At 38.3% G+C, this 21,793-nt stretch overlaps 1 protein-coding gene across 1 annotated transcript; it reads right to left on the reverse strand.

Annotated features, from left to right (window-relative positions):
* Nucleotides 1-8,122: 8,122 nt before the first annotated feature.
* Nucleotides 8,123-8,965, reverse strand: LOC113279720. Its single transcript, XM_026528390.1, has one exon. It carries the CDS (start codon nucleotides 8,963-8,965, stop codon nucleotides 8,123-8,125), a length of 843 nt encoding a protein of 280 aa, XP_026384175.1.
* Nucleotides 8,966-21,793: the final 12,828 nt, after the last annotated feature.

A 21,793-nucleotide genomic window follows, 5' to 3' on the forward strand; every position in this document is an offset into this window, starting at 1 on the left:
GAAACATGTGAAAATCTACAAAGCATTATACAAACCTACTCAACTTCAGCTGGACAAGAGATAAATAAACAAAAATCTACCATAATCCACCATCCAAACCTCCTGCAAACCACCTGTACCTGGCTGGCTAACTTTTTCCAAATCCAAACCACACACAACCCTCCCACATCCTTAGGAGTTCAATTTATAAGGGAAGAAACTCTTCACCAAATTTTTCCCAACTGTTACAAAGATTGGAATGGATAGCCAAGAGTATTAACCAGGTTGGTAAATGGATATTGATTAACACGTCCTTGTTGCCGACGACAAATCACATCATAATGAAACAACTGCTACCTGTACATGTACACGTTAAAATTGATAAGATCGCAAGAAACTTCTTCTGGGATCACGAAAAAGATACAAGGAAGATGCATACCACTGGACGAAATAAACTGAACCTTCCAGTAAAATAGGGATGACTTGGAATTCGTGACAGCAAGAGACACAACTAGGGCTGCAAAACGGGTAGGGTGGGTAGGATATGGCCTATACCCGTCACCCTACCCGTTTACCGGCGGTTAAGAAAATCTTTACCCGCCACCCTACCCGCCAAATAATGGATATAGGGTAGGATACGGTTAAAAAACTGGCGGGTAGGGTAGGGTTGGCGGGTAGGAGTAGGGTATGTGCACTTCTAGGTAGGGTGGGTAGGATATGGCCTATACCCGCCACCCTACCCGTTTACTGGCGGTTAAGAAAATCTTTACCCGCCACCCTACCCGCCAAATAGTGGATAGGATAGGATACGGTTAAAAAACTGGCGGGTAGGGTAGGGTTGGCGGGTATGTGCACCCCTAGACACAACTACGCTCTATTAGGGAAAAGAGTTTGGAAAATAAATGCACAACCAAATACCATTTGCAACAACATGTATAACTCCAAATATCTCCAATAAAGGTCTATCTTTCATGAAGAGGACAAACCGCCAGACTCTGCCAATGCATCTTGAAAGATATTACATAAGGTAGCTAAGCAGCTGAAACAACATGGATAAATAAAAGATAAATGGATCCCAACTTTTGGTACCGTAACAACACTAGGAAACGGGGAAAAACCAGGTGAGTATGCTCATCGAACCATTTTCTTGTTCTTGTAAAATAGACTGTTTGAACCAGATATTCTCAGCAGAGATTCCAACTCCATTAGAAGCATTCACATACCAAACCCACAAATACCTGATTGTACGGTTTGGCCGCATTCAAAGACTGGACAATATACGGTCAAAAGTGAACATGAAATGCTAACCAAATATACACAAAGTGATCATCCAAGTGTGCCAGGAAACTCTACTTCAGGTTCATACACTGCAACAAATCAACAAGATATCCTTTATGTACAAAAGGATTTGGCAGGAAAACTGCCCCCAAAAAATCATATTTTTCTTGTGGAAAGTCACAAACGAAGGTTTACCAACTTCCGAGGCACTTCTGGTCAGACACGTCATCAACAATAGCATGTGCCCAAACCGTGGTTTACAACCAGAGATAGTTCAACAATTTTTGTTCGAATGCAAACAAGCACATGAGACATGGCAGGCCATGGTGGATCATTTAGATTCAAGTGGAACCAATGACAGATACAACCCGTACAACTACGTAACAATGCCACCACATCCTGTACCAAATGTTCCTGCCCAAACTTTACCAACGCACCACACAATTCCATCAACACAACCTCAACAACGTCTAGGAAACTCGGCATATGCATTGATTCCAACGCAGGAATACAAGTGGGCCGGAAAACACATTATTCACAACAAATCTTTGCCTCAATCCAACCAGGATAGCATCCCGTGGCAACAAAACCATACTGGAAAGGTACCGACAACGACAAAAATAATCTGGGTTAAGTGGCTCCCACCACCAAACGAATGGTTGAAAATAAATACAGATGGAACAAAAAGTCATAAAAAGAAAAATCATAAAATGATTAAATTAATGCAAAAAAGTCATAAAAAAAATTAAATATAATTACCACACTATGAAATATGGCTTCATCCGTCATCCCAGTGTTGGGGTTTATCTCCTCATATTAATCACGATCTCAAAATATGTGTTTGTTGCTCAAAAGATGATTAAAAGAGTGAAAAGTAATAACACAGACTGTTTACAACAATGTATTGGTGTTGCAAAACAGCTGTTACAATGGAACTGTTACAGAAAAATTGTTGCTTTGTCGCTGATTTTAAAACCCTAGAATAAGACTGCCATGAACAGCTTAATGTTCTTCAGCTGTTAAACATCAACACTTTTCTGCGACTCTCTACCGAGGGTCAATGTTCTTCAGCTGTTCTTCTTCTTCAACAACAGCAGCAACAGAAACAGAGTTTGGTAAAGCTCTGATTTCTTCTTCTCTGGCTCTCCTTAGGTTCCCAAATTCTCGACACCTCTTCTATATGACCCAAGACATCTATTTATATCAAAAATATCGATTAAATCTCTCCCAAATCTTCCAAAATCTCTTTCCTTCTCTTCACGGCCAAGTTGCGACAATTTTTTGTTTTAGGATTTCTACGCGTTTCTGAGCTTTCCTTTTTATTCTAAACTCTTCCTTAGATAGATACAAATCTTTGGGAAGGTTTACAACGTTTTAATCACTCTAAAATTCCCTAAAACAGGTCACACACGTGACTTTCCATATTTTCTTGTTGTGAGAAAAATCCGTCGTTTGAGCCCAATCTAATCGATTTAAACACCCATATCAGATTCCTAGACCCATAAGGAGTCTATCCTATGAAAATCAGAGGTTTAATCGACCTCAAATTCCTCCAAATCACGATTGCCAAAACTGCTCTTTAACTACACTTTTTTCCCGCCAAAACCTGATTTTTGAATGTTGAAGATGGTTGCTCCTTATCCAGAGTAGGGGTGCGATTAGCAGATGCCTGGAAATGGGATGCCCCTTAGTAATTAGGTTACCCCTTATCCAAAGTGAGGGTCCGAATAGCAAATGTCCTCCCATGAACACAAAAAACACTTTTCGAGCCAATTTCGCCGCAAAATCTTATTTTTCCAAAAACACTTACAAAGACATAAAAAGCTAAAATAAATACAAAATCGAGCACTAACAATACATACAATTGAGATTATATCAGAGACAAAAATGTGTCTATCAAGTACCCTCAAACCTATTATTTGCTAGTCCTTGAGCAAAAATAAAATAGAAATAAAATCCTAACTCACTGTCGCAGGCATCGTCGATTGCATTTAGCGTATGCAATAAGCCTTTAAACCCCTAGGTGTCCCTAGTGGCGGAGTGTTGTCTCCGGAGGGCTTACCAGAGGTATACCCACAAAACCTCTTTACTCCAGACCCTAGCTATCTACACAGAACCTTGGAAGACACTAAAGAATCTCCTTGGTTGGCATACTTATTGACTACAAGAGGAAGTACCCTGATGTGAAATTTCAATTTTTGTACACGAATTTGCACTCAAGCATACTTTCATATGAAGTGACAGAGCTCTACTCAGATAGTCGCACTATGGACATCAATATCTGGAGTCAAAACTAATCACATGGATAGATCAAGAAGATGGATATAGAAAAACATAGATGGTTTTGATGTTTACTAGGTGAACGGTGTTTCTCATATCTGTCTGAAGGCCTCCGCCAAAATGAACCTATCCTAATGGACTGAGATACTAGCCTGACTAATATCAACACACTGGCATATACAAGGGAACCAGTGATTGATAATCCTAACTCTAGGTCAACACAACTGGCATATACAAGGGTTCTAGTGGTCGACTTTATTGAATTTATTCCAGTTGGTCTGATGGTCTGGTCTTTTTTTTTTTGTATCTCAATCACTCTAATTCACCCTAGCATTGGTAACAACTTGAATCGTGAGCCCCACCTAATCACTTAGAGAAACATAGTTTAAAAACAAAACAAAATAAATACAAAAGTGAAAAGGACTCAACGAGATATGGTGAAACTATCATGTTATTTCTAACACCTGAGCTTTGTGCTTTTATGAATAGACTCTTTAGATGTTGCCATCTAGTTAGATTGGTTCCTCAACTCCTACAACCAAAATGCTTCCATCCACTTAGATTGGTTAGTGCCATCCTTAATAAGCATAAATTTTTAGGCTCTTGAGTTTAATTGTGCAACTAAAAAGTTTCTCCTACACCCCCAAACTTAAATCTAACATTGTCCTCAATGTTCTAAAGATCAAATTAAAATCATGAACAAGGAGAAACTGTTACCATTTGAAGCAAAAGAGATAAGGAAAGATATTACCGTGTTGCATGAGAATGGGTTACCTCCCAAGAAGTGCTAAGTTTAATGTCTTCATCCAGACTAAGAAAACATTAGTCACCTTATAAAATCATAAAGTAATAGACGAAATATTTGTGGGTCATCAAAACCAAATAGAGCTATCACAAGTAAAAGGAATCTGCAACATGCCAAGAAAATGAACAAATAAAGCACACCCTTGTCTAGTTTCCTGTTTAAGACAACTACATCTAGTTGTGGTTCAGGTTCAGGATCTATAACTGGGTCCAAATAAAATATTTTCATGGGTTGCGTTTCCTCATAGGTTAGATCCAAATGTTCAGGTTCTAGAGTCTGGAAAAACTCAAATAAAAACTTAGAAGCACATAATAATAACCTGAATAATTTAGGATCCTCTAAGTCAATCAGATTTGACTTACACAGCTGACCACAATGAGAGTGGTGATCTTCCTTAAACAAGTATGTCGAACCTAATCTCCTAAAGTAATTAGCTTTAGTCTCAAAACTTAATATTCGACACATTTGAAAATCAAACATTCCCACATTTGGAAGAAAACAAAGTCAATTTGGGTAACATAGCCTGGGTAAACCACATCAACCATAGGATGGGTTTCTAATAACTGAAATTTCTTGTGGACATCACTAGGTTCAGGAAAACGTTTATGAAGATAATCTTATAAAATGGTTGAGGCACATATGTCAAGTCCCAATTGAGGGATATCTGTAAGAGCTAAAGGTAAGGCACAATGAGAATGATAATCACCCCCAAACTTAGAGTTTTGTGTGTCTCTAGAAAGACTAGTCACAACTTCCCTAATTTCAAGGTCATCTAATTCAGGAAAATGGTCAATTGATTCTTCTAAGTCAGGTACATCCTCACTCATCTCGACGAGTTCATTTTCTTTTTCTAAGTCTACTTTCTAAATCGATATACTCAAAATATACTCGTTCCTCTAAACCATTATTAGATTTCTAATCAAAAAGAAATACTACATCGAATAATTATTAAAATTATTTGGATTTGAACTAGAAATAATATTATTATTAAGCTCAGTTGGAGTAGCAAATTCCAGATCACTATGCCTATTTATTTCAAATTCTTCATCAACACTATCCTCATCATAATCATTATAATAACATGAAAATGGTTGAACCTCATCTAAACAACAAGTAGTGTAACCAATTTTATCCTCATCATCCTGTGTATGCAAATAACTATCCTCATTTTCAAGGATATTATTGGAGACACTGTATTGAAAATTAAGATTATTTCGAGCAATTTTTTCGTTCGTCTCAGCTATCAGCTTGAGGGATTCGTCTAAAGAAAGTTTTCTTTCGTCATAAACTAAGTTATTCATCTCAGCTATCATACGTGTCGACTCTTCTAACTTCCTGAAAGACTCTTCTAAAGAAGAAATATAAGAATTTTGCTCATATGATCGGTACTTATGTGGATAGTAATTGCGCTCACCATGGTATGGACCATAATCTTCAAAAGGTTGATGTTCCCAACCACTATTCACACTATGGTCAAAGTAGTAACGTCAATTTTGAAACTCAGTCGGATATTCGTTGTATTGGCTATTGTAATACCAGTTCGACATTCTACTGCAGGGGTGTGAGTTGTCACACAAAATAAAACCCACTGACAGGGGATTCGTGGGTGGATAGAGTCTTACCTCCCGTACCAGACGGGCGATGAACCGTTGAAGTCCACTCAGGACACCGACTCCTATGTCAGTGTACGAACCCGAGGGGCCGAGACAGTATCGTAACTGTCGTCCTCCCCTGCAAACAATTTATATTCACTTCTAATTGATGGCTAATGTTAACAAGTAATTTCAATATGGTGCGAGTCTGGTTCCATTAAAACCGAGTAACAGTACCTGATACTAACCTGTTCCTACGCTCTCCCTGTACCTCCTAATCGGTTCCAGTCCAGAGTTCCAATTCTGGTCCGGTTTCTGCTCTATCAGAGGAACACACATCATTATTTACGCTTTAAAAAATCATTATTGATTTGGTCCAAGTGTACACACAAGCGTTGACTTTTTTGACACCATATTGTAAAGAAACTCCATGAAGTTTCTTCCATCCGGGTGGAAAAGCAAAACCAAACTTCTTAAAAATTCCAACAAGGATCAGTTAAATATTTACACAAACACCAAAAGTCATTCTTCTCTTTCTCTCGAAGTTCCTTTCTTCTCCTTCTCTACTTTGTTGCTATAAAAAACCCTCTAGATACCATTCCATTTGGATTTCTAGGCATTTCTACTCACTCAAAGAAAAAGACACACCTTATTACTCAAGACAAAAAAACAAAAACAACTAAAGACTATGATTATGCGCTTAGAATCAGAGTTTTTATAGTCGCGGAGATTCTTTACTGCCTTCCAAGGTTCTGCATAGATAGCTAGGGTCTGGAGTAAAGGTTTTGTGGGTACACCTCTGGTAAACCCTCCGGAGACAACACTCCGCCGCTAGGACCACCTAGCGGTTTAACGGATTGATGCACGTGCTAAGTGTAGTCATTTTTATTTTTCTAGATTAGATTTGCTCGAGGAGTAGCAAATAATAAGTTTGGGGGTATTTGATAGACACATTTTTGTGACCAAATTGTCCTCAATTTTCAGTATTGTTGGTACTCGATTTTCTACTTATTATGGTGTTTTATGTGTTTGTAGGTATTTTTGGAAAATAAACATTTTTGGAAAAATCGGCTCGAAAAGTTGGTATAGGCACCCGGAGGACACATGTTATTCGGACTCTCAGTTTTGTATAAGGGGCACCTAACTGATAAGGGGCACCCCAGGGAACCAACTACTAATCGCACCCGATTACTGGTTAAGGAGGATCCATCTTCTTCCTTGATTTGAAAAGAAAAAATTGGCGGGAAATTTTTTCAACGGTAAAGGATTTATTATCTTTAAGATAAAAATATCTTCTTGCCTTACAAACATGAAGTTTTGAAGAAAAAGGAAGTTATCTTGTATTAAACAAGAAAGATATCCTTAGAAGATTTTATCTTGGATTTTATTCTGCGAATTAAAGAAGATATGGTTTTAGTAAAGAAATATATAGAATAAAGAGAAGAAAAAATTCTGAAGATATTTTTAATTAAAAAAGAAGAAGATTTTGGAGTTATGGAAGAATATATTTGAGTGATGTGTATTTGTGTGTATAAATAAAGAGCTAGAGAGCACATTTACAGAGAGTTTTTGGGAGAGAAAATAAAATCATTGTTTTATCATTGTTTCTCCCATTTCATCTTTGTAAACACCCTTTGAGCAATAAAAATGAATTTTGAGCGTGTTTCCATGATGATGAGATAATTCTCGCGCAACCAAGGCAATGGATGAAGCTACCTATGCATGAATGATTGGTAACAATTTTATTTTCTCTAATTTACAATTTATAATTCATTCAATCATCGCTTTTGCGGAGTTATAAATGTTCACATAATTTTCTTAATTACTTGTGATTCAATTTGATAGATTATACTTTGTTTAATTGATTGATAGTCTATTCTTAGGGAATACAATTAATATTTGGAAATATGTTTGATTATGCGTGATTAAGAAATAAAGGACTTAAAGGATAGTTAGAGTTTTGAAACATATTTGGTATCGTTCATTCATGTGTAATTGTGGAATCTAGTGACTTGGTTACTTTTAATATCTTGAAATCAATTTTGCAATAAGTTTCTATTTTTAAGTTTTTTAAGTCTAAAATCTTTTGCTTTCACAAGTCTCAACGAACTTATTACTACAACATCATTGAAAAATATCATCATGGAGCTTCCACCATGCTGAATCTGGTGCTTACCTTCATGGGTCCTTATTTGACTTCTAAGACGATGTCTCCTAATGGATTTGTTGGGGCATCGTTAAATCCATATATGGTATAGTACGAAGACATCAGTTGCTCGTCGTTCAGCGTCATTCGTTTGAACGTATCATAAAACAGAATGTTGACTGAGCTTCCTACATCGATCAGAACTTTCCTTATGTTACGTCCCGAAACCGGCAACGTGAGTACTAGTGGATCGTTATGATCTTCCATGTCTTCCTCGACGTCATCAATGTCAAACGTCATGGGAGCATTTATCCATTGATTGTGTTCGTCAACCTCGTCCCCATCGATCTTGTATAGCTCGCAATAGTCTTCAAATTGTTTCCTCAATCTTTTTCCTATCTGGTCAGTTAGTGACGGGCCGCTGGGTTCTAAACATGAGATGGTGTTGAACATGAGGTTCTCCTCAGGTAATTGGACCTGCTTGTTCCGCTGAGTCCTGTCATTGCCAAGTTCTGCCTTTTGGATGTACTGATTTAGATCCCCAACATCGATCAGCTTTTGGATCATGATCTTTAGGTTCTTGCATTTTTCCGTTTGATGTCCACTGAAGCAGTAATACTCGCAATAGTCTCTTGACTTCTCAAACCTTGGTGGTTGCTTCCCTTTGGACCATGGCCATTCGAGATTGGTCCGATATTTGATCTCTCGTAGGATGTGAACATAGATGGTGTTGAGTTTTGTGTAGACTTGATCTTCAAATTTCGTCTCATCACACTGACGATCATCTCTTCGGCATCTCTTATCTTCGTTGGACTGATCTGTCGAATTGTTTCTTTTCGACCTGCTGGTTTGTTCCACAGAATTGGTACGATGAGCTTTCTGCATCTGTGCCCTTGGGTTGTCGCGTTGTATTTCTACCAGCCTGGCGTACTTCTCAATGATGACCCGAAGGTCTCCTTTGGTCGTCGGAATGCTTTCATGAATCTCAACGAACAATAGGCTCATCCGGTCCAACCCCCATTTGTAGAAGTTTATACTAACCACTGGGTCCACATTTCCAATTTCTTGGTAGATCTTATGCCATCTGTCGGTGTATTCCTTGATCGTCTCCTTGTGAGAGATATCTAGCGAAAAGAGCTAGTCCATTCCGGCGTTGACGGTCTTGTTGTACATGTACGTCCCCATGAATTTTTCCGTGAGCTGGTCATAAGAATCAATGGAGTTAGGTGGTAAATTATCAAACCAGGACAGGGACGATCCCTTGAGGCTCGAAGGGAAATATCTGCAAACCACGTCATTTTGATCCCATTGGGGAAGGAATCGGTTGTAGTACCGATGGTGGGCCTCTGGGTCACTGGATCCGTCGTAACATTCAAACGTTGTTAGAGGACATTTTTTGGGGATAGGTGCTTTGGATAAGTGGGAATCCAGCGGTGTCGTAGCGGCTTCTCTCATCACTTCTTCTAATCTTCCCCCTTCCTGTCTTGCTTTAAGTTGTTTGATTTCAGCCATCATTTCGGCACGAAGGTCCTCCATTGCACGCTGGTGATCATCTTTGATTGAGGATCGTCTTGAACTTCGATTCTCACTATCGAAATAGTCCGAGTCTTCAGGGACATAGTCTGGATCAGATGATCTGTTTCCTCTGGATTCTCTTCGGTTTAATGGCTCGGGATTGTTGGAATTTGTCACGACGATCCTTCGGTCATGATTCGGCTCTGGTGCTTTAGAATTTGCTTCATCATGCTGGTGGGCCGCTCTTGTACTTGGAAGATCTTGTCTTTGAGTTCTTGATTTTCCCGAGCCAATAACGCCACTGCATCTGCGTATACCTTCTGGTCGTTTTTCAATTTCCCGAGCTCTGCTATTAGTTGGAGGTAATGATTTGATCCTTGGTTCGGGGTCCCGACCTGCCTTTTCCCTCCAATTGGCACAGTATGATCTTCATCAACTCTTTAGATTAAGGGCATAGGCGGATCGGGAGTTACCACTGGCGGATCAACATGAGGGGTCGCTGGTTGGTTTATTGTCAGCAAGGACTGGACAGTCGGTAAGGTTTGGTTTTGGTCATTTGTTGGCAGCATTCCGAAGGTTGGTTGTTGCATCGTTGAATATGCAAATCCTTCACGTTGTTCGTGAACACGGGAAGTCAGTGCTTTCTTCGCTGCCTCAGCGTTGGCCATCATAGCTTTGACTGTTGCCGCTGCTATAGCGCTGGCATCTAGTGGTGAGGTGATTTCCGTTGTTTCCGGCTTCTGGCTTGGTGCCTTCGTCTTTTCACCTTTTTGCTTACTTCGTGTCATAACTGGTGTCGTCGTTGGTGTTTCTTTTGACGACGCTTTGGTTTTCCCACATCCTTCATTTTCTCCATCTTTGGTTGTCTGCAAAAACGAAACGTCGTCGAAAAAACAGAATCCACGTCGATTTTGTTAGCAAAATTAATTTAAAGAGAAAGGGCATAAATCTCAACGTACACTTAAAAAATTTCAAGGAAAACAAGGTTTGGGGAAAAAATTTTCAATAGAGTGTAGATCCCATCATTGCAAACATAGATCGACTCATGGATTTTAAAGTAAGACACAAATACATGCAGATCTTACTTAAATAAACCCGGATCTGCTCTAAGAGTGATAAAAACTTAAATAAAATGATTTCAAAGGTATTCATCCGGAGATCCGTTTTAAAAGAAGGTGCTAAATGGATTTAGAAGGCTTACATTTGTGAGAAAACAAAGGTCTAAGAAATTCTTTCAAAGTGAACATTTGATCCAAAGCGTTTTTGCAATAGAAAACGTAGATAAACAAGGGGTCTTTGAAAGGACGAACAACGGTGAGTTTCCCAAAACACTATTACATGGGGAATAGCGCTGAGAGCCCAAAATAAAGGGTAAAATCACAGGGAAAGAAAAATCTTTTACCGGGACATAGTCCCTGTTTCTAGCGCCAGATTGTGAACATGGAAATAACGATGGTATGAACATGTCCACAAACAACACTCGCATTACACACAAGATTACTGAGAAGAGTGAAATACCTGTAAAACTGTACAAGTCCGATGATTATTAGACTCATAGCCTTTAGGCTCGTCCTAGTCTAGCCATATGGGAGTAACTAAAACGATCTATCGATGCACGATACATAACATAACAAAGCATAATAAGCAAAATAGAAGATAGAAAGTGCGGAATATAAATGAGACGACGATTTATGTGGTTCAACATTAAGGCCTACGTCCTCGGGGTTGGTGTTTCACTATGTATTCCAAGGTTACAAAGATAGTCAAATGACTTTGAATGGGGAACAAAGCTAGGAAAGGAATAGAACTCATACTTACCCTTACAATCTCTCTCCTGAGCTATCTCTCACACTTCCTAAAATTGGTCGACCCTCTCTCTCTCTCAGTGGAGAGGGGTATTTATAGGGATTCTGTGTGGGGTTTTCCGAGTAACAGCTGTATCCTTATCGTCTTGGTCTTTGTGCTGATACCGCTGATGTCTTCGTTTCGTACCGATGGTCTTAACGGTAGCATATTGTAACTATGGGCCACCGCCTATTCCACCACAGGATACTTGACACTATCCTTTGCATGCAGCATTTAAGGAGGGTAGTTAGTCAGTCCGCACGTGTCGGACAACTTTATGAATCCTCTGTCATGTCCTTGTAGGTTAAATTAATATCTACCCTTGATTTTGGATGAATCTCAGAGAAAAGTGGGTCTTTGGGTCTTCTTCGGTGCTTCGCAGTAGCCCGCTCCTTCGATAGCCCTCCTTCAGTCATCGTTGGATCTAGCTGATGGTGGATAGGTGGTAGGAGATGATGATCCTATTATTCTAGTGTATCAACGTGGCATCACTGTCTTGATACTTCTCTTATCTATTAAACGCATATATACCTTGACACGTGGTGGGTCACAGAACATGTGTATACCGTTAGAGGTACAGTTTATTTGATCAGCAGCCTTTATATTCTCTCTAATCCTATTGACTATTGGATTACTTGACTTGCATTGATAATGGTATGTTATTGATGTTTGTACCCTAGACTTATTCCTAGATGTTGAAGGCTAAGTGCTGATTAGTTACAAGCACGAATTAGCAAATGTGCCTCCACCGTCAGACCAAATTTAGTACCATCTTTTTCACTGAGAACGGAAAAATCTTATAGTGATTCAGCATACTCTTTTAAGGATAAAATACATTAGCATCTAAATACATTATTAACAAGCCTTAAACTAACCTAATAAGCCAACAATTTAAGGATAATATGACATGATGACATGAAATGAAAAGCAGTAGTCCTTTTAATAATGTTACCAAGTAGCAACCAAATGTAGTTGACATGAAGCGCCTATGTTAGCAAAAAATGAATGTTGAAAGCTGAGAGCAAAAATTGATGACCAATTAAATTGTTAACCATTGAGATATGACTGACACCATATCATGTTTCGGGGCAAAAGAATCAAAATCCATAGTATCAAAAATTATGGGTTAATTCATTTCTCTTGGAACTGAAATCTAATGATTTTCTATCTTTGCTTTATATATCCAATTGGCACTCATTCCAAAGTTTGAAGAAAGTAAGAAGGCTTTGATTTATGAAGCCCAACTTTCTGATTTTTGAGTAAGCTGAAATAATCTTTGAGGCTTTTCACAAGGACTTCAACATGGAATTCATTTAATCCTTTCTTCATGAATGCTAAAAGGGGAGAGTTAAAAATCGGTGACCACCGTTGAGAAATGAACGGCATTTCGGTTAATGGAAAAGAGAAAGAAGAACATTTTATCATTCGACATTTCCGTTTGAATTGTGATCATTCAAACGTGCGTATCACTGGGCAAGAAAATTTTAAAGCCTCAAACATTTTATCATGTGAAATAAATAAATGAGTAAAAATCGACCACTAATAGTAACTTATTCTTTTCCTTCATTTTTTTTTACTTGTTCTTCTGCTTGAGATTTCCCTAAGATCTTCATTCGCCAAGCATAAATGGTTGTATCGCAGCTTGCACCGTCATTGAATTGTTGAACAAATTTAGCTAGGTAAATATGATTATATACAAGTAACGCCAAATAAAAATGCATAACTTTGTGTACAGTATAGCACATGTATGTATTCACGTGAAGGCCCGAAGGGCTCAAGTTACCGTCCTTGAACATTTACTTCTAATCAAAAGAAAAAACAGCAAGTAACCAGCTTACACAAACCTGACCCAGAAAAGTTAGTACCGGAAAATGAAGCCAATATTACGACCAAGAGCGTGAGCCGCAGTAAATTTCAATAGTAAAATTACCTATGTGTCTCCTAATATCATCCTTGAGGTTCCGGATTTCCCGGGGAATATTTTTGGCAGCACCACTCAATAGTGGTATTTTATTGATGTCTGCTCCGTAAACTTCTTCCTAGATGTTGAAGGCGTAAGGGATGATGAGTTACAAGAATGAACTAGCAAACGTTGCCTCCACTCTCAACCAAATTAAGTACAACTTTTTCGCAAAGATTGGGAAAACCTTATCATGATATAGCAAACTCTTTTGTTTGGTTCTCTCCATTGTTGACAAGCCTCGAACTAAACTAATAATCGAATAACGAAACGACAATATGACATGACACGAAATGAAAAAACAGTAGTCCTTTTTATAATGCTATCAAGTAACAACCAAGTATAATTAGCATGAATTAAGCTTCCGTGTTAGCAAATGCATGAATGCTGAAAGCTTAAAGCAAAAAATTGATGACCAGCCAAATTGTTCATCGTTGAGAATTATTAGAATACGGGCATCCAACTCAAAACCAATTGGCAATGAGTGGAGAGGCCCAAAGAATTATAAATCACAGGATCTTAGATTGCCCAGACAATGTGGGACTAATATTCTCAACACGCCCCCTCACGTGTAGTCTCGTTGGGTCTAACACGTGGATAATAAATCGGGTGACGTTCGGAGTAAAGGCGCGGTCAAATACACTCGCAAATAGCCTGCTCTGATACCATATTAGAATACGGGCATCCAACTCAAAACCAATTGGCAATGAGTGGAGAGGACCAAAAGATTATAAATCGCAGGATCTTCGATTGCCCAGACAATGTGGAACTAATATTCGCAACAAGAATTGACTGACAACATATCATGTTTATCAAGCCCAACATTCTGATTTTGAGTTAACAAAAATGAATCTTAATCCTCGAGTCTTTTTTACAAGGAATTCAACATGGAATTTAATCACTTCCTCTTATGTAAGAGAAGTGAATTGGTACGAGAGATGTGCATTGGTGGTTTCCAATTTAATGTGTCGCAGCCTATACTTGGTGGGCAGTGGAATATCTGACTATAAGATATCCTTAGTTTTGCTGGAGGATAATATCTGAAATGACATATACTGGCATGGCCTTTTTTCCTATAAATTTGACAATCAACCTGAGATAGATCAAATTGAAACTTTCTTGAATCACCAGTTGATGGAGAACCATTATTATAAGACCCATAGTGACCACCATTATTTTTATTTTCATTACCTCTACCAGTAGCATAATCTGACCTATTCTTTTTCTTATTACCATTATTGTTATTTGCATAACCAGTTCCAGATCCAGAAGAAACATTTTTTGCATAGAAGTTAGATGTATGTTGGCTATTGAAGGTATCAGTACTATCCTGTTCTTGGTCAATTAGTCATTGTTCATGTGTAAGTAACCTAGTCTTCAACTCACCAAAATTAAATGGAGTTTCTCTATTTTGAGTAGAAATGACAAAATTATCATACATCCTTACCAAACCATTCAGATTCACTGGCCTTTTCACCGATACTTTCAATAGAGTCTGCAATTATTTTGATCTTATGTAAATCCACCAAGACATTCAAATTTCCTTTTCTTACACCATATAATTGTGCTCTTAACATATTCTTGTGAACCATATACCGAGTCTTGTAATTAGATTACATATATTTCCAAATCTCACTAGTTGTAGTTAAACCAAGAACATCACCAGACACAATTGATGTAAATGTAGCTTCAAGACAACTTAACACGAACCCATCCATCTTTCTCCAATAAACCTACTGATTCAAACTAAGTACACAATTAGTTGAAATTCTTTCCTCTGGTTCAGGAGTTTCACCATTAACATGACCATAAAGATTTGTTGTGATCAAAATCGACTCAAATTGATCGCGCCATAAGAGAAAATTTGCATTATCTAACTTCAGAGTTACAAAATTAGCGATGTTGGTGAAAGGTAGAGAAAAATTTGATAAATTACCATTATCTGGAGTCTCAGCAGCGGAAGACACTGTTGAATTGTTGTTGTTCTTATTTCTTCGAACCTAATATTGCATGACCAAATCGAAAAATCCAGTCTAAGAAATCAAGAAATTTTGTGTTCTTGATATGATATGAAGATGATTAGAAATTTGTAATTGATGATGAAAAAGCTTTATTTGATTCGTATGTAAAAAATTCTAGGGTTTGGATGGGAAACTGTCTGATACCATGTGAAATATCAGATTTCAAAGAAGAAGAATGTATTACAAAATGCGACAGCATTCAATACTGTTCCGATAGTATTAACACAAATCAATTGGCTTAGTCATACTGACCTTGACTTGACAATTTGACTTTTAAATTTGATATATATCTTAACATCTGTATCATAATGTAACACTCTTTTGTTTTGGTTTTCTCCGATGTCTCAAAAGTTCTCATCAATGGATAACATGTAAATAAATTTTTGTACATTTTTTTTTCTGTCTTTTTTCTTTTCGAGAAAAAAATGATTAACAATTTAAGATGACATGACACGAAAAGAAAAGCAGTCCTTTTGTAATTCTAACAACCAAGTGTTATAATTATACATTAACATGAATAAAGCATCCATGTTAGCATTTCATGAATCCTGAGAGGAAAAAATTGATGACCAACTGAATTGATAATTGAAAATTGACTGAAAACGTATCATGTTTATCAAGCCCAACATTTTGATTTTTATTAAACTGAAAGCATCTTAATCCTTGAGGCTTTTCAGAAGAATTTCAACATGAAACTGATTTAATCCTTTTCTTTTATGCATCAGAAGAAAATTAGTTGGAGAGTTGTGCATTGGGTATTTTCCGATTTTATGCACCGCAGCCAATACTTTGTTGTTTGATACTTGGTGGGCAGTGGATATGCTATTATAGGAAGTTCTTTTTTCCAGTAATGAAAAGTGCCCGTTGTTTGCTAGAAATCTTTAGGTTTGCTGTGGTAAATTCGAGTCAGCCTGCTGTGTGATTGCTAGAACCTTCCTGTTAGGATTTTTTTTTATTTCTTTTTGAATTCTTTTTAGTGTATGCCCGATTTTGTTAATAGGGCTTGGAAAAGAGATACTCTAGGTCGATTGATTAGCGAAAAACCTAGTAGTTCTTCTGATTTAAGCAGGGAGCTCGAAGACTCTTCTTTGGAGAGCCCTGTTTTTGGAAACTTCAGTTTTGAGAATTTATCTCTGAGTGACAAAAGTACCCCTAGTACTCCAGTTGTGCCAACGATGGCAACTTTGAAAGATTACATGTTCCCAACTAGGACCAACCGAGCTTCATGCATTAAATTGCCAGCCACTACGGCTAATTTTGAGATAAAACCTAGTATTCTTCAGATGATCCCTATATTCTTAGGAAAGATGATGAGAACCCTTATTTCCATATTAGGGACTTTGAGGAAATCTGTGGGACAATTAGAATAAAAGACCTTACTGATGAAGTCTTGAAACTTAAAATGTTTCCCTTTTCCTTGAGAGATAAAGCCAAGACCTGGCTTAACAACCTACCGTCTGAATCCATAGAAACATGGCAGGAACTTATCGCTGCCTTCTATATGAAATTCTACCCTAAGCATAAAACTGCAGCTGTTAGGCAGAAAATTAGTGCTAGTGTGCAACAAGAGGGAGAGTCTCTTTATAGGTTTTTAGAGCGATTCAATGATCTCCTATCTCAGTGTCCTCACCATGGATTTGATAATATGAAACTTGTACAGATTATTTATGATGGTTTAGACTATTCGACCAAAGCCATGGTTGAATCTATGTGCGCTGGTGAGTTCACTAGTAAAAATGCTGATGATGCTTTTACCTTCTTAGGAGCTATCGCTGAAAAATCCCAACAGTGGGAATCTTGTGTTGAACCCCCTAAAAGACTCTTGGTCAATAGAAGTAGCACCAATATGGTAGATACGAGTTTTGGTTCAGATGCTAAGTTTGCTGCTTTATCTAGAAGGTTAGAAGCTTTGGAAATGGGTCAGTCTAAAAATAGGTCCCTTGTTGAACCTAATAGAGCCTCTCAAGTCTCTAGTTGGTAATAGAGCCCGATAATTCATTTTGGGAAGGTCAGGTTAGTGAAGAGCAAGCCCATGCTGTCTATAACAATGCTAGGTTTGAGAACCGTCAGAAGTTTGACCCATACTCAGAAACCTACAACCCTGGTTGGAGAAACCATCCTAATTTCTCTTGGTCTAAGGGCCAGAGTCAAGGCCAGTCTAGCAATTCTCAGCCTCCCCCAGGTTTTGGTTTTAAGAACTCTTCAGGTCAAACCCAGTTTCAAAACACTTCCGAGAAAAAGATCTCTACCTTAGAGGATACTCTCACTATGTTAGCAAATAACCATGAAATGCTAACAAAGAACCACATGAGCTTTCAACAAGAAACTAGGCAAGAATTGAAGAATAATTCCCAGAGTCTTGCCAAATTAGAACTTCAAGTAGGACAAATAGCTAAGTTCATAAGTGAGAGAGAAGATGGAAGGTTCCCTAGTCGTACTGATCCCAACCCAAAAGGAGAGAAATCGTACAATCATGTGAATGCTGTCACAACCCTTAGGAGTGGAAAGAAAGTTGACAACAAGGTTGCCATGCCTGATAGTGAACATGCTGTAGTTCACCCTGCTGAGCCAGAAAATGAGGAGACTGATAGAGTCTCCAAGGAGACCAATGAGGGTCCTGTTGAGCCCGGCTTTGTTCCCAGAGCCCCATTCCCACAGCTGCTAGTTCCGACTAAGAGGGAGTCCAACTTTAATGTATATTGGAGGTTTTTAAGCAGGTTAATATCAACCTTCCATTATTAGATGCAATTAGGCAGATTCCCTCTTATGCCAAGTTCCTTAAGGACTTGTGTACGCGAAAGCGTAAGCTCAGTGTCCAGAAGAAAGCCTTCATAGCTAGTCATGTGAGTTCTATTATTCAGAATACCACTACTCCAAGTATAAAGACCCAGGGTCCCCTACCATTTCTTGTACAATAGGTAAGTACCGTGTTGAGAAAGCGTTGCTTGACTTAGGAGCCAGTGTGAACTTACTGCCATACCATGTGTACCTTAAGCTAGGACTTGGAGAGATGAAACCTACCCAGATAACACTCCAGTTAGCTGATAGGTCCGTTAAAATCCCTCGTGGTGTGATCGAGGATGTTCTTATTGAGGTCGACAAGTTTATTTATCCAGTGGATTTCGTGGTCCTAGATACCCAACCTGTCCCCGACCCAGAGAACCAAATACCTGTGATTTTAGGTCGCCCATTCTTAGCTACGTCTAATGCGATCATAAACTGTCGAAATGGTATTATGAATCTATCTTTTGGTAATATGACTATTGAGATGAATATTTTTAATGTAAACAAGCTACATTCTGAGCTAGATAGCACATGTATTGAAGAGGTGAACATGATAGGAACCTTAGTTCAGGAGTCATTACCAAACATCGTACCGGAAAATACATTGGAGAGTTTTTATCCCATTTTAGCCTGGATTTCGACGATGATAGTAACATTGAACAAGTAAATGCTCTGTTGGATTCTGTTCCTATGTTAGATATTGATATATGGAAAGATAGGTTCGAACCATTACTAGCTTCTGAGTCTATCTTAATACCTTATTTAAAAGAGCCTCCTGAGTTGGAGTCTAACTATACATTTTTAGGCCCACCCGAGTCTTTCCCTGTGATTATAGCCTCCGATTTGGATAGTGATCAGGAAAGTAGTCCAGAGACCGTGCTTCAAGAAAATAAGGAAGCCTTAGAGTGGACCATAGAAGTATGAAGCAAGCTGAGGATGAACCACTGATTATGACTTAGAGAAAGCAATTGACCTTTTTCAAGAACCCGATGGTCTAGAAATTAGGAACATTGTGACTAGTCATTGTAGAGGCACCCAAAATTCTAAGTTTGGGGGTAGAGATTGTCAATTATCCCCAATAGAAGTCCCTAACTTGGGACTCAAGCCTAGTGCATCTGAGGTATCGCTTGAGTGTATTCAGACTCCACAACCTGATCCGCCTGATAATGTCCAGGAGAAAATCCATATGTTAGAGACCCGTTTTTCGGATGAATCTGTTTGCCGAGACACTCATATGAAGCCCAAGTGGGCACCTCAGATAAATCCAGTTGTCTTGCGAGAAACTTTAGATCAGGTTGTGCTCTATCTGCTCATTTTCTGATCTTGAGCATTTGTCTCCTATTTGTGGCAGTTCTATTTGGTCTTATGGACCCACAATTATTTCGACTATTGGTATACGACTTTGGAAGGTGAAAATTATTTTTGAGGTATTTGATGTCTAGCTAATGACTATAAATTTAGCATTTACTGGGAGGCTCCCGCGTTCATGTGATACGGTATATCCTTCCTTATTTCTTTTCCCTCCAATGGTAATAGTTTCTCCTTGTTCATGCTTTTATTTTCATCCTTAGAACATTGAGGACAATGTAATATTTAAGTTTGGGGGTGGGGAAGAAACACTTTTTGTTAGCTTTTAGTTGCAATAAATAAACTCCAGAGCCTAGAAATTTATGCCTATTGAGGATTGCACTAACTAATCTAAGTGGATGGAAGCATTTTGATTGTAGGAGTTTGAGGAACCAATCTGATTAGATGGAAACATCTAAAGAGTATATTAAAAGCACAGAGCTCAGATGTTAGAAATAACATGATAGTTTCACCATATCTCGTTGAGTCCTTTTCACTTCTATTTTTATTTTATTTTGTTTTTAAACTATGTTTCTCTAAGTGATAGGTGGGGCCCACGATTCAAGTTGTTACCAATGCTAGGGTGAATTAGAGTGATTGAGATACCATGAAAAAAATGAAAAAAAAAAAAAGTTGAAAAGAAAAAGAGATGAAAAAAAAAAGATGAAAAAAAAAGATGAAAAAAAAAGAGATGAAAAAAAAAAAAAGAAAGAAAGAAATTTAGACCAGACCATTTGACCAAAAGGAATAAATTCAATAAAGTCGACCACTGGTACCCTTGTATATGCCAGTTCTGTTGACCTAGAGTTAGGTTATCGACCACTGGTACCCTTGTATATGCCAGTGTGTTGATATTAGTCAGACTAGTATCTCAATCCATTAGGATAGGTTCATTTTGGCGGAGGCCTTCAGACAGATATGGGAAACGTCGTTCACTTAGTAAACATCAAAACCATACATGTTTTTCTATATCCATCTTCTTGATCTATCCATGTGATTAGTTTTGACTCCGAATATGATGTCCATAGTGCAACTATCTGAGTAGAGCTCTGTCACTTTATATGAATTTTAGTATGCTTGAGTGCAAACTCGTGTACAACAATTGGAATTTCGCATCAGGGTACTTCTTCCTGTAGTCAATAAGTATGCCAACCAAGGAGATTCTTTAGTGCCTTCCAAGGTTCTGCGTAGATAGCTAAGGTCTGGAGTACAGGTTTTGTGGGTATATCTCTGGTAAGCCCTCCCGAGACTATAACTCGGCCACTAGGGCCACCTAGGGGTTTAAAGGCTTATTGCATACGCTAAATGCAATCGACGATGCCTGCGACAGTGAGTTAGGATTTTATTTTGTAGTTTTGATTTGCTCGGGACTAGCAAATAATAAGTTTGGGGGTATTTGATAGACGCATTTATGTGTCTAATATAGCTCATTTGTATATATTGTTAGTACTCGATATTGTACTTATTCGGTTATTTTATGTATTTGTAGGTGTTTTTGGAAGAATAAAGCTTTTGCGGCGAAATTGGCTAAAAAATGGTTTTTGCGCCCGTGGGAGAAAATTACTATACGGACTCTCATTTTGGATAAGGGGTAACCTAATTACTAAGGGGTGACCCATTTCCAGGCATCTGCTAAAGGGAGACCGGAACTGGATAGGGGGAGGTCATTTTCAAAGTTTCAAAACTGGATTTTGGCGGGAAAAAAGGCAGCAGCTTCAACAGTTTTGGATCAAGGATTTGAGCGACCTAGCAGGCGATTCAATGGGCAAATTTGGTACCCACGGACTCTAAAAGACATAAGGGATCTGTTAGAAGCGATTAGACCCATCTAATTGGGCTGGATAAGTCAGAAAATCCACACAAAGTCAAGACAGTGCACACGGTCCCTGTTTAGGGTTTTGAATTGGTTTGAAAGATTTGGGAGAGATTCTTGCGTGGGATATACTTCAAAACAGTTGAGTTCAAGTCAGAGAAGATTTTGGGAGCAATAGAATAGCTAACAGACGCATACAAAGATCGACAAATGGAATTATTGTTAAAACTGCACGTGAAGAATAAGAGATTTATTCTCGAATTTGATCGAGTTTCTAGGGAATCTGAAGGCTATATATAGTTGGGTTTTTGTCATAGAAGGGTTAGAAACCCTGAGGAGAGAATTAGGAGAGATTTCAGAGCCGAAACGAAGAACAGAAATCATACCTGTTGCTGCTGCTGCTGCTCGAGGAGGAAGACGAAGAAGGA

This window comes from Papaver somniferum, chromosome 5, assembly GCF_003573695.1.
Source record: "Papaver somniferum cultivar HN1 chromosome 5, ASM357369v1, whole genome shotgun sequence".
Classification (NCBI taxonomy): domain Eukaryota; kingdom Viridiplantae; phylum Streptophyta; class Magnoliopsida; order Ranunculales; family Papaveraceae; genus Papaver; species Papaver somniferum.